Below are 14,091 nucleotides of genomic sequence, written 5' to 3'. Positions count from 1 at the left end.
ACTGTGGTTTCCTGATTAAATGTTCATCTTCAGACCTTCTTCCCCTTTGGCCTTTACTGTTTCCAGCTAGCACAGGCTGGTTAATACCAATTACATGTCTTGGTGGTGCCTATGGCAGTATTCAGATTTTACACTGAGCCCCGAGAGTCATTGCATGACTCCTCTAGCAGTGCCCCTTTAACCCCATTTAGTGTTTCAGTGGGCATTGAAATAAGTGAAGTCTTGAAGAAAATCTTTTGTCTTTAATGCATTTGAATTTAACCCCAAGGCCCTATAGATCCCCATGGAATAGCCCTTCCCCATTGCAGGTTATTTACTCACAAAGGCAATTCTCATTCGTGGGCCATACAGACATCTTTGGTGTAAAAATTGGGCTTCTCAGCTGGCTTCACTGATTACGAGACTGAGGTCTTCATCATTCAAACTATCCAGTGAAAGACCTCTTCATGGTAGTGAATAGACATAAAATGGTAGGACATTTTTCCTTTGGTTGGAGAGATTCAGTTCAGCCTTAGGTTAATGCCCTTTTTTCTCCAAATTGGAGAAAAAAACATTTATTTAGCCAAAGACTGGTGTGAGAATATTTCAGGTTGGCCTTGTCTATAGGCTCTATCCAGTAATGGAGGGAAGGGTGCTGAAGCAGAGAGAGCTGTAGCAGGGATGATACAAGCCATGGCACCTGCCACAGTGGAGATGAGAGGAGACATAACTGCAGAGAGCTGGTTCAAGGGAGACTGGAGTAGATGAGATGTGTGTTGGTGGCCTCTCCCCAGCCCCATGTTTTGGGTAAAAATGCAGCTGGTGAAAGACAACTACCTCTTCCTCTTTCTAGCGCCCCAGGGCTAAATTTATCCTTGATTCTCCCTACCCCTCCATTTTCTGCTTCTCCTCATAGCTCTTTTAGACAGGCTCTAGCTCAGCCATTCTACTGAAAGAAGCTGCATGATGAATGTTGATTGGTCAGAAATGTCTGAGGCATCAATCAGTGGTATTTATCGAGTGCTTACTGTGTGCAGAGCACTGTATTAAGTGCTTGGGAGAGTACAGTACAATTGGTAGATACGATCCCTGAACACAAGGAGCTTACAGTGTAAGTGGTTTCATGATAATGAGCCAACAGTGCAGTCTAGGGAAAAGAACACAGGTCTGGGACCTACCATTGGCCTGCAGGTTGCCTAACTTCTCCTTGCCTCAGTTTTCTCATCTCTTAAATGGGGGTGATAATAATCCCTATTTTCCCCTACCTCACAGGGATGTTGTGAGGATAAATTGATATGAAAGCACTTTGGAAAAAAATATGATCTACAATTTCTCACTTCCTCTCAAAATCTACCCAACTCCACCTCTGTTTCTGACCCCATCCCTTCATACCTTGTTAAATCACTGGCCCCTTCCCTTCTTACCTCCTTGACTGCCATCTTCAACTGTTCACTCTTCAAAGGCTTCTTCCCCAGTGCTTTCAAACATGTTTACAAATCCCCATCCTAAAATAACCCTCGCTTGAGCCCACGGCTCCCTCCAGTTATCACCCCATCTCCCTCCTATTATTCCTCTCCAAACTTCGTGAGAGAGTTGTTTACACCTGCTGTCTCCACTTCCTCTCCTTGATCCCTTCCAATCTGGTTTCCATCCCCTTCATACCATGGAAACAGCCATCTATAAGGCCACCAATAACCTTCTTTTTGCCAAATTTACTCTATCCTAATCCTTCTAGATCTCTCAGCCACCTTTGACCCTGTAGAACACCCCCTTCTCCTTGAAAGGTTATTGAACCTTGGCTTCCATCCCCTTCACTCCACAGAAACTGCCCTCTCGAAAGTTACAAATGGTCTCCTTCTTACCAAATGCAATGACCTCTACTCCATCCTCATCCTCCTCGATTTCTAAGTTGCCTTCGACACTGTGGACCATCCCCTTCTCCTGGAAACATTATGCAACCTTGGCTTCACAGACACTGTCCACTCCTAGTTCTCTTCCTATCTCTCTGGCTGCTCATTCTCACTCTCTTTCACAGGCTTCTCCTCTGCCTCCCACCCAGTAACAGTGGAGGGGAGCAGAGGGGGCAGTCCCTCAAGGTTCAGTTCTGGGTCCCTTTCTATTCTCCATCTACATTCCCTTGGAGAACTCATTCACTCCCATGGCTTCAACTACCACCTACCTCTATGTGGCTCATTCCCAGATCTACATCTAGCCCTGATCTCTCTCCCTCTCTGCATCTCCTCCTACCTTCAAGACATCTCTACTTGGATGTCCTCTCATCACCTCAAGTTTAACCTGTCCAAAACAGAACTCATTATCTTGCTGCCCAAACCCTGTCCTCCCCTTGACTTTCCCATCACTGCAGACAGCATCACCTTCCTTCCTGTCTCACAAGCCCATAACCTTGGTGTTATCCTTGACTCCTCTCTCTCATTCAACCCACATATTTAATCATCACCGAATCCTATCAGTTCGACCTCCACAACATCACTAAAATCCATCCTTTCCTCTCTACCCAAACTGCTACCACATTAACCCAAGCACTTATCCTATCCTGCCTTGATTACTGTATCAGCCTCCTTGATGACCTCTCTGCCTCCTGTTTCTCCCTACTCCAGTCTATAGTACACTTTGAGAAGCAGCGTGGCTCAGTGGAAAGAGCATGGGCTTTGGAGTCAGAGGGTCATGGGTTCAAATCCCGGCTCGGCCATTTGTCAGCTGTGTGACTTTGGGCAAGTCACTTAACTTCTCGGTGCCTCAGTTACCTCATCTGTAAAATGGGGATGAAGACTGTGAGCCCCACGTGGGACAACCTGATTCCCCTGTGTCTACCCCAGCGCTTAGAACAGTGCTCGGCACATAGTAAGCTCTTAACAAATACCAACATTATTATTAACATTATTACTCTGTTGCCCAGATCATTTTTCTACAAAAACGTTCAGGGCATGTTTCCTCACTCCTTAATAACCTCTAGTCATTGCCCATTCATCTCCACATCAAACTCTTCTTGCCCTTGACTTTAAAGCACTCAATCACCTTGCTCCTGTCCTACTACAGTCCAGCCCGCACACTTTGCTTCTTTAATGCCAACCTACTCACTGTATCTCGATCTCATATATCCCTGATGACCTCTCACTCACATCCTGCCTCTGGCCTGGAGTGTCCTCCCTTTTCATATCCGACAACTCACATCCTGCCTCTGGCCTGGAGTGTCCTCCCTTTTCATATCCGACAATGACTCTCCCCACCTTCAAAGCATCTCCTCCAAGAGGCCTTCCCTGACTAAGTCCTCATTTCCTCTTCTCCCACTCCCTTGTATGTTGCCCTGACTTGCTGCCTTAATTCACCATCCCCCTCCTCCCCCCAGCCCCACAGCACTCATGAACATATCTGTAATTAATTTATTTATATTAACATCTGCCTCCCCCTCTAGACTGTCAGTTCACTGTAGTCAGGGAACCTGTCCATTATACTGTTGTGTTGTACTCTCCCAAGCACTTAGTACAGTGTCCTGCACAGAGTAAGCACTCCATAAATTCGATTGATCTAAAAAAATATTCAATCCAGATTTCCCCACTTCTCAAGAACCTCCAGTGGTTGTCCATCTACCTCTACATCAAACAGAAAGTCTTTGCCATTGGCTTTAAAGCACTCGATCAGCTTGCTCCCTCCTACCTTACCTCACTGATCTACTATAGTCCAGCCTGCCCCCTTCGCTTCTGTGTCCCAGTCTCATCTATCTCACAGTCAACTCCTTGCCCACGTCCTCCCTCAAGCCTGCAACTCCCTCCCCATCCATAAACCTCAGACCACCTCTCACCCCACTTTTAAAGCCTTATTAAGGTCACAGCTCCTCCAGGAGGCCTTCCTCAGTTAAACCCTCTTTTCCCCAGCTCCCTCTTCCTTGTGCATCATCTATGCACTTGGATCTATGATCTTTGGGCATTTGATATTCACCCCACTCTCAACCCCACAGCACTTATGTACATATCTATAAATTATATATTATAAATCATTTATTTGTATTAATGTCTGTCTCCCCCTCTAGACTAAGGTCATTGTGGGCAGAGAAAGTGTCTACCAAGTGATTAGAACAGTGCTCTGCACACAGTAAGCACTCAATCAATACCATTGATGATGATTGTTCATATTATAGATAGGAGGACAGTAATTCAATTTAAGAGTTTAGTTATACTGTTTTTGATAGCAATCTATCTTGGTCTAGCTGTCAGTACCCAAATTTCTGGAAACCATCAGTGCACTTCCTTCCTGTATATGCCCCAGAAGAATATACTTGTAGCAAAATATTTATTTAAACATCAAGGCATATCTATATAACAAAGCATGGCTTAGTGGAAAGAGCACAGGCTAGGGAATCAGTGGACCGGGGTTCTAATCCTAACTCTGTCACTTCCCTGCTGTGACCTTGGGCAAGTCATAACTTCTCTGGCCCTCAGTTCCCTCATCTGTAAAATGGGGGTTCACTAGAGAAGCAGCGTGGCGTAGTGGAAAGAGCACAGGCTTGGGACTCAGAGGTCATGGGTTCTAATCCCAACTCCGCTACTTGTCTGCTGTGTGACCTTGAGCAAGTCACTTAACTTCTCGGTGCCTCAGTTACCTCATCTGTAAAAATGGGGATTAAAAAATGTGAGCCCCACATGGGACAATGTGATTACCTTATGATTACCCAATATGATTACTTAGAACAGTGCTCTGCGCATAGTAAGCGCTTAACAAATACCATAATTATTATTATTATTATTATTACCTGTTCTCCCTCCTGCATAGACTGTGAGATCCATGTGAGAAAGGGACTGTGTCTGAGCTGCTGATCTTGTGTAAACTGTAGTGCTTAGTACATAGTAAGCACCTAACACAATACATAATAACAACAATGATCATCCCTGTTCTCTACTTAAACTCTCAAGTACTTCTGAGTCCATGCTTGTCTGAGCATATTTTTTCCAGCATCCTGATTTTTGGAAAACTGGACTTTGGGGACACTTGTACAGGAAATCCATTCAGATTCCCAAGGTTGGACTTGAAGCAGAGTGTCAGAGCCTTCAGACACCACAAAGACCATTTTGTGCATCATCTAGCTAAAGCTTGTTTGTTCATGGTTCCATTGGTTACCCTGGCACTTAGTCTGAGTTGACTGAGGAAAATTTCCTCTTCAGCTGTGGCTCTGAGAAAACTTCAGGAAACATCTGCCTGCCTTCATCACAGCCATTAGATTCATATGTGCCCACTCTGTATTTTTAGAGTATACTTGTCAGATGATGGGCCTGAAACCAGTCCAATATTTCCTGCCCTATTTCAACACAGTGTATTTTCCTCCCTTCCTCTCTGTTCTCTATGTCTTTCTAACAGGTTTGTGAACCCACTGAATATGGAACCTTCCAATTACCATGCTGTATTCAGGGACTAATCTGGGGCCCAAGAGAGGCTAAATGATGTTAATTGAATAGCTAGTAACATGAAAAACAGGGCAACTAACAATCTGGTTTCCTAAATTGACTTACCATATTTTTCCTGGGTTGACAAGATTCCTAGATTCTACTTCATAAATTAAAATTAGGACTCTTGAATTACTCCATCCTGCTTGACATTCAACATTCATTTTTACAGTAAATTTGTCAGAAGACTTGTGTGACTTTTCACTCTCTTCCCATACCCCTCCCCAGCTTCCTGCGGTTCTCTTCACAGAATCAGTCAATGGTATTTGAATGCTCACTGTGTGCAGAGCACTGTACTAAGCACTTGGTAGAATACAATAAAACAGAGTTGGTAGACATGTTCCCTACCCACAGTGAGCTTATAACCTAAAGACTGTAAACACAGACCTGGTTATATAATGTCCTCATTTATAGTGTGATCAGGCATGGCTGGTCAAGTGGGGTCATCACGAATTCTGTCCCCTGGTCTCACCCCCTAAAAGAATCTGGGATCTACAAAACACCCTCTGGGGTGGCAGTACAGAGCCTGGATCTGAGCAGCAGCCATAGGATATAGGAAAAAGAGAAAGAGCACCCATAACGTCTGATTGTTTAACACAGAGCTCATAGGAGCTGAAGGAGCCAATAGATGTGGGAAATCATTGTAGGCTGCCAGCAGCAGTGGCAGTTGTGTTAGCTGCTGTGTTTTCTTTCTCTTCCTCCTGCTGCTGCTCCTTCCCCTGTTGAGGATATCTGTGTCAGTGCCTGTGTGTAGCCAAGTGTGAGCACACACAAGTACAAAAGTAGCCTTTGTGCCTCTTCTCATTTTTCTTTTGTCTCAGTCCCTCATTTCTGTTCCTTTTCCCTCTCCCTCCTTGATATATCTGGATAATCATCCCTCACCTCTAAAAGTCCTCCTGTCCCAGTTTGGCCACTATTCTCTTTCTTTTGCATAACCTGGAAATGAAACTCATTAACATTTATTTTAAGCTTCTGTCTGTAGTTCTATCATACCTTTAGAAGCCCACACCAAGTGAAATGAAAGGAGAAAAGGAATTGAAAAGAAAGTGACACAGCTGGCATACTTTACTTCTAACCCCTCTTCAGATGAGCCACTTTACTGCTCAAGGTAGAGCAGCTGTTTTGCTTCAAGCACAAAGCTTTAAGATATACCATAATGGAGTGTTTCTGACCCAAGCAAACCATTCACTGAAACCAGCCAGGTTTCTGGGCACCATATCAGATTACCAAAAGATCCAGTTGTTGACAGGAGAAGAGCTGACCACAAAGGGTTTACAATCTTAATCCCCATTTTACAGATGAGGGAACAGAAGTGCAGAGAAGTGAAGTGACTTGCCCAAGGTCACAGCAGATAAGTGGCAGAGAGGGATTTAGAACCCAGGTCCTTCTGACTCCCAGGCCCATGCTCTATCCACTAGACCGTGCTCTCCCAAGTGCTTAATTCAGTGCTCTGCATGAATAAATGTTCAATAAATGATTAAGGGATTGATTTTGGTTATTTGACTTCAATATTTAACACTGCTAAAAATGGGCTGGTCAGTGCTTCTCTTAATGACTTGCTTTTATCTTTACATACATCTGTCCCCAAATGAGGACCTCTGAATAGAGCAGAGACAGCAACACATACCCAGTTATGTCCCAAAGGAAAAACAAAAAAACTAAGGTTTCAGGGCAGAGGGACTTGGTCTTAGGGTTGCCTGTCTGGCTATTCTACCAAGAAAACAGGAATGTAATTTTTACTTGAAAGCATAACTTTTGGTTTAAAACCCAGTCTCTGGCTGTACTGGAGAGAAACATGCAAAAGACTGACAAAAGGAATGGTTTCTGTCCTAAACATCAAGTGGATTTTTCCTATTGAATTACAGTATTCACCTTCCAGTGATGTGTTCTTTGTTCTCTTTCCAAGGGAGAAACAGACATTTGTTGATTCCAAGTCTTTAATGAGTTATCTCATTGGGAAAATTCTTTTTAGAGGCAATGTCTTATTTTTGGCATTGCAGTGTGTTCTGTTGGAGCCCAACTTATTCCATTTTTACTTTTCTTGGTTTTAGTAAAGCATGACCTTAATAATCCTGCAAAGCACGCAAAACTGGATTTCCTCAACAACTTGGCAACAGGACTGGTGTTCGTCATTGTGGTCGTCAATATCTTTATCACCGCCTTTGGGGTGCAGAAACCAGTACCAGACATGTCCCCCAAGCTGTAGAAATTTCACAGGTGAGCTAGCAGCCTCTGGAATCCCCCCTCTCATTATACTCTTTGCATCCGAGTAGTTTCCTCCATCTCGTAAGGGGAGAAGGGACCCGGGTGTATCCTCTGGGCAAACCACTGTTGTGGCTCTTACCCACCTAGGTTTTTCAATAAATTTCTCTCATCATCTTTGAAACAGTCATGAGCAGCTACCCTTTTTCGTGTTCTGAGAGGCCAAATTGGGTGGTCTGATCGTCCATTATTGCTGATGCAAAGCAGTGATGTGAGATGAGATTTCTGTTGTAGATTTCTGGCCCAACAGCAGTAACAACAACAGAAACTCAGTGCATTTTGAGTTTGAAACACTTTCTTTCAATTTGAGAAAGGAGATAAGTCTTCCTCCTCCCCACCCCTGTGCCTCCACTAAGGAGCAACCCGGCTTTACTCCTGACTGAATGCCAACCCCAACTGCTGGGGAACGGAACAGGAAAAGCAAGGACGTGGCTGGCTGCCATGGCTCCTGTAGCAACCATGCACGTTGTGGCACTTCATTCAATGGCTCTCAGTTTTCTTGTTTGTCTTTCTTGCAGAACATCCAACTGGTACTTTTTCACTGCCCCTTGGCGCCTGGAAGTCAAGAAAGTCTGGGCCAACGTAGAAATCCCCAATGAAAGCCAAGGATGAAGAGGTCGGCATTCCCTAGGCCGCATCCACTCTCACTATTTCTTGCCACCAGAACAGATCTTTCTGTTTCTGGATTTTCCAGCCTCAAAACTAATTTTGACTGTGTAACATATTTGATACTACTTGGAAAAATGAGTACTGAAGATAAAAAGGAGTCAGTGTAAAAAAGGTCTTTTTGGGATTCAAAGACTCTGTACTTTTACCTTCATAGAAGCTTGCTACAAGTCAGGGCATCAATCAGAAAGGTGACTGAATAGCCAGCATTTAGGATATTGCTTTCTGTGCCTTCGGATTGCTGATGATTAAGAAGCTGCTCAACAACTACAACAACAAAAAGGAGAATCATTTTCTCTGTATAAACCAAGGGCTTCCCTGTCCTCCTATCCCTCAGTTGCGTTGTCATATCTCTGCTATTAGAGTTACAAGCTGTTCTAGGGTGTCCTCAGAGAACCAGAAGAATCGCCTGTAAAGTTCAGCATTCCTCATTTTTTGAACTTCTTCTAATTCATGCTGAAGGCTGTCTGAAGAAAAAAATACCTTCAATCAGGAAAACTGCTTGCAAGAATTTACGCTGCTGGAGCCTGTAACCAGATTCCCCATGCCTCTCTCCTCTCCCCACCACTCCCCCTCCCCCCGAAAACCATCCCCCCCAAATTTAAAAACAAACAAAAAGCATTATAATTAGTGGATCTGGGACCTGCCTGCTGTAATACAAAGGACAAAGCATCACTAGTTGTCCTTTAGCTTCCAAAGTTTGTTGTTTTATATTAGAATGAAACTTTCTGTAGACATTGAAAAAAATCAAAATACCAGTTTGTTTCTGGTTAAAAGTCCAAATCATTTTGTAATGAAATAGCAAACAGAGATTATCATCACCTATTTCTTGGAACATTCAGATGATTCTATTTCCTTGCAATGGACTGACCTTTTTTAAAGACATAAATAGCTATCAGGTGCCTACCTTTGTTATGTTTGTACATGCACAACTGAATGCAACTTGGTCAATTCACTGATGGGAGACTGTAGATTGTCTTCAAGTGAAGCTCATTTTTTCTTTTCCAGTCAGTAATCTGCCAGTGTGCAGAGGTGGTAGAATGTGTCAAAGCATGGCATTTTAGGCTATGTGAGCTACAAACATTCCCTATTGCTCTGCTGAAGAACCTTCTTGGTTGAGGATTATGGTCATTTAGTACAATTCATTCATGTAGCAAAGTCTGTGAACATGAGGTCATCCAATGGAAAAACCTCTGGACTAGGAATCGGGCTTTCTCTTCCCCATTCTGCCTCTTTGCTATTTGTTTCATTCCGTCTAACCATAGTGGTAAGGTTCAAATGGGCTATTTCTCCATTTGTAAAATGGGAAATGTAATACCCGTCTGCCCTTACCTCAAAGAGCAATTATGAAGGCTCTGGACATCAGTAAATGCCTTCCAACCAGTGCTCTTTAAAAGCAGTATTATTCTTCAACATTTGTGAGGGAGACAGAGTTTCATTGGTCAATCGCTTGATCTTACTACAGGTCTTTGTCACTTTGGGGGCTAGTGACAAGAGAGAAAAAATCCACCCTCTTGGAAACAAGACCACAATTATTTCATAGAACTCTAGTTCTCATTTACTCTTCAGTCTTAATCAATGATGTTTATTGCATCTTCTCTAACAATAAAGAGATGGTTCAATTGGCCTGTTTCTAATTCCTCCTGAAACCATTCCCAGACCCTAAAGCCTTTTCTCCAGTGGTTCGCAGCTTCAGATCAGTGCCTCTTGTTTCTGAAGTGGCTCCAAAGCACCAGGAGCCAGGCTCTCACTTAAAACTTATGTTCCCTAATTCCCAGCCTCCACTCAGTTGAATCTCTTGTTTCCATTTGCCCAGATCTTTTTCTTTCCTGTTTGCTTCCTCACAGATAACTTGTGACTGCTCCTTTTTTCCCCTCTGCTATGGTTCAGCTATTGGCCTCTGCTATTTCAGTGTCTCTTCCTCTCCTTTTCCCCTTTACCTATCTATTGTTTCATTTTCTTCTGGAGATGAATGGCAGATTGCTCCTTTTCTCTCCACAAATTGTCCTCCATCTCCTGTGGTATGTCTTTATAGATCTTGGTACCCATTTTCTGATCAAACACTTTCCTTTCTTTTGCTTGTTAAATACAGTTGAAAATAATGTTCACTGAGCTAGCTGCTGCTATCATTTTTGGCTGCAACCAACCAACCCAGAAGCAATCGTATTTTCACTAGGTATCTGAGAGCTCTTCCTCTTCTGCCATTCCTTCTTTTCTTTTTGCCCTCTACAATTAGAGAAGTGGGGGGAAAAAAAGTGAAACCATAGGCACCAATACAAGAAAACTATTTTTACAAAGGTCTATTTGTATAAACTTTTGAAGGAGAGCATGTGGAAGTGCTCTCCATTCAAAGGGTTCCATTTTTCCTTTCCCCATACCGGTAATAAATCCAGATTCACACGTTTTGCACAGACAGAAATCCTTTTTGAAGAAGTTAATGGCTCGGGCTCAATGAAAACAAGACAACCTTTCAGAAATGAATGTCATTACAATTATGCATACTACCAGTTTTTCATTTTTAAATCATGCCTTTTCTAGGGAGAAAGAAAAAGATGGTCTGGAATATCAGTAAGTGTTCAAATAAATACCACTGATTGGTTATTTTAACAGGTGACTTGGAATTGCATGGAGAGCTAGTATAATTGTACCTTATAACTGCTAAGAAAAGGCTTTTAAAAATAGTTATATATGTTTTTCATGCTGTATGTAGTATCCTGGGGGAGGGGAGGGAGGACTTAATAAATAGTCAACATTTGATTGAATCAATTTAGAGCAGTTTCAATGTATTATTTTTGCATATATAAATTCAATGAAAAGTCCAAAACCCTCCATTCAACTGGCAGGCTTGTAAATCTCAGGTTGAACAACTTCCAAAGGTGCCAAATGAACTGAAAATTTAGGCACTTCCTACAACACTGTGATGAAATTGTAATGTTCCAGTGTGTCTCTATGCAAACAGTCTCTGATGTTGTCATTGGAATGGTTCAGGTTGATAATATGCCATTTTCCCCTGGAAATTAGTCCTTCCCAGATGTCTTGTAAGATCTCAACTATTCAGATGTTTGCTTTAACTAGATGGTTATGTCTAAGATCTTTCCTGCCTGTCCCCTGAATCAACAGTTATTCCTAGACAAGAGTTCTGGTACAGTCCAAGCATTAATAGTAAAAAAAGTTGAGAAACCTTAGAGTAAGATTGACTGCCACTCATGCCTACAGCAACAGTCTGCTCTCTGGAAAGTAAAGGATGGCTAAGAGTTAATAGAAGCCATTCAAATTATTATCTTTAGCCAATTGCAAATCTTCAGGAACAACTTTATATTTGAGCTGCCTCAATTTGGCTATTAATTCACCTAAGTGACAAGAGCCATGTGTACTGAGTTAAAGTAACCTGTGTATCCTCCAAACACACAATTTATTTGATGCAATCATGTGGCAAACGAAGTGTGAAAACGCATTGGCTAATAACTTGATACGTTCACCTTAGTAAGGCAAACAATTTACTGAGAAAACCAGGTGCAGACTGAGGTTTGTCCACCGGAAATTGATTGTGGCAGATCATGATTTATTTGGTTCTATTTCATCAGGCTGGGTGAGGTGCCAGAATTCTATAAGTGTGATTTTGTTTCATTAACCCAGGATTTTTGTGTGCAATGGCATATATAGAGTTTATGTATACAACACAATGTAATGGGAACTTCTCAACTGCCCTAGGCAGCTCAGGATGACTAGAATATAACTTAAGACCTGGATGTATTTTGGGGGTTTTTTTGTTTGTTTCACATCCACATCTTTTATTCTGACTGTGTCAACCTACATTATTTATCAAGCCCAGCATGGAAATGCATGGACCCTCCATGTAGATAGTTGGGATTGAAGCATTTTCTTATGCTCAGCTCAGCAAAGTTGAAGGTCTGTGATCAACAGGCTTCTCCCCTGTGACATTTATCAGTCCAATGACCCAAGCAAGATAGGCCTTCTCCTCTTTCTGTACACTATCAGCAATCATGCACCTGTCTCTATTTTGCTCTGTTCATAGAGCACAATTTTTGAAGTAGTAGAACTCAAGGCAATTTATGTAATAAAGATGATATATGATTTGTGTCTATTTCTAATTTATTATGCTACATCTACAGGTTTTATGCTTGTCACAAATAAAAAATATAACCAGTTCTCTTATAAAAGTCCTCTAAAATGTAAGCTCCCTGTGGGCAGGGAACATGCCTACAAAATCTGTTATGTTGTACTCTCCCAAATGCTTAGTACAGTGCTCTGTGCACAGAGAGTGCTCAATAAATAATAATAATGATGGTATTTGTTAAGTGCTTACTAAGGGCCAGACACTGTTCTAAGCGCTGGGGTAGATACAAGCTAATCAGGTTGGACATAGTACCTGTCCCACATGGAGCTCACAGTCTTATTCCTCATTTTACAGATGAGGTAACTGAGGCACAAAGAAATTAAGTGACTTACCCAAGGACACACAGCAAAAACATGGCAAAGCCAGGATTAGAACCCAGGTTCTTCTTACTCCAGGCCTATGCACTATCCACTAATAATAATAATAATATTAATAATGTTGGTATTTGTTAAGCACTTACTATGTGCCAAGCACTGTTCTAAGTGCTGGGGTAGATATAAAGTTATCAGGTTGTCCCACATTGGGCTCACAGTCTTCATCCCCATTTTATAGATGAAGTAACTGAGGCCCAGAGAAGTTAAGTGACTTGCACAAGATCACAGAGCTGACAAACGGTGGAGCTGGGATTAGCACCCACAACCTCTGACTCCCAAGCCCGTGCCCTTTCCACTAAACCACGCTGCTTCTCTAAGCTTCTCAAGCTGCTCATTGTGGGTAGGGAACAGGTGTACCAACTCTGTTGTATTGTACTCTCCCAAGTGCTTTAGTACACTGCTCTTCACCCAGTAAACTTCAAGGACCACTGATTAATTGATTGGCTGATTCCTGTATACTGTAAGCTCCTTGTGGGCAGTGAACATGTCTATCAACAGTCAGTGGTATTTATTGAGCAGTTTGTATGTGCAGAGAACTGTACTAAGTGCTTGGGAGAATACAGTACAGAGTTGGCAGACAGGTTCCCTGTCTGCAATGAGCATACAGTCTAGAGGTTACAACTCTGTTGTATTGTTCTCTCTCGTAGTCACTTAGTATAATGCTCTGTGTAGAGTAAGCACTCTGTGAATACACATACCAGAATGACCTTATGACAGAAGATGGGACATTCTGAAGAAGATGTGTCCATGGAGTCAATATGGGTCAGAAACAACTAGACGGCATTTGAAGAAGAGAGTAAGTGCTCAGTAAATACCATCACTTGCTTGCTTGATTGAATGAACATGTGGGTTGGAGGAACTGTGTGATGGTTTTCCTCCAAGACCTCAAACTTCATGGTTAGGGATATGCCATCCAACATCCCTATCTTTCCTTGATTGACTGGCCCTACAATTCATGTATTTCAATTGCCAGTCAGGCCTTTTCTCATCCTGGCCTCGGTTAGTTTCTTGGGCTATCACCATTCCATTTTGGTGAGAAGCTTCCTCTCAAAAGTACGTTTCTAAGGATCTACCTAGCCCATAGGCACATATTTGTAATTGCTTTTCTTCGTCCTGCTGTTACCTGACCTGCCTTTAACTGGAGCATAACACAACTCTAGGAAATGAGCAATGCAATGTCAACATGTTTGGTTTTTTCCTTCCATAAGGACATTCC

General features: G+C 42.4%; 1 protein-coding gene across 1 annotated transcript in view; it reads left to right on the top strand.

The window, feature by feature from the left end:
• NINJ1 (ninjurin 1) overlaps window positions 1-12,460 on the top strand; it is a 49,835-nt gene extending 37,375 nt beyond the window's left edge. The window contains exons 4-5 of the mRNA XM_029051096.2: window positions 7,487-7,652; window positions 8,216-12,460. Of these exons, the coding sequence (XP_028906929.1) occupies window positions 7,487-7,641 (155 nt within the window). The 3' untranslated portion in view covers window positions 7,642-7,652; window positions 8,216-12,460. The remainder of the gene's footprint in view (window positions 1-7,486; window positions 7,653-8,215) is intronic.
• Window positions 12,461-14,091: the final 1,631 nt, after the last annotated feature.

The sequence above is a fragment of the Ornithorhynchus anatinus genome, chromosome X1, assembly GCF_004115215.2.
Source record: "Ornithorhynchus anatinus isolate Pmale09 chromosome X1, mOrnAna1.pri.v4, whole genome shotgun sequence".
Lineage (NCBI taxonomy): Eukaryota > Metazoa > Chordata > Mammalia > Monotremata > Ornithorhynchidae > Ornithorhynchus > Ornithorhynchus anatinus.
The sequence above is the reverse complement of the archived record's forward strand: the minus strand, read 5'-3'. Positions and strand labels throughout refer to the sequence as shown.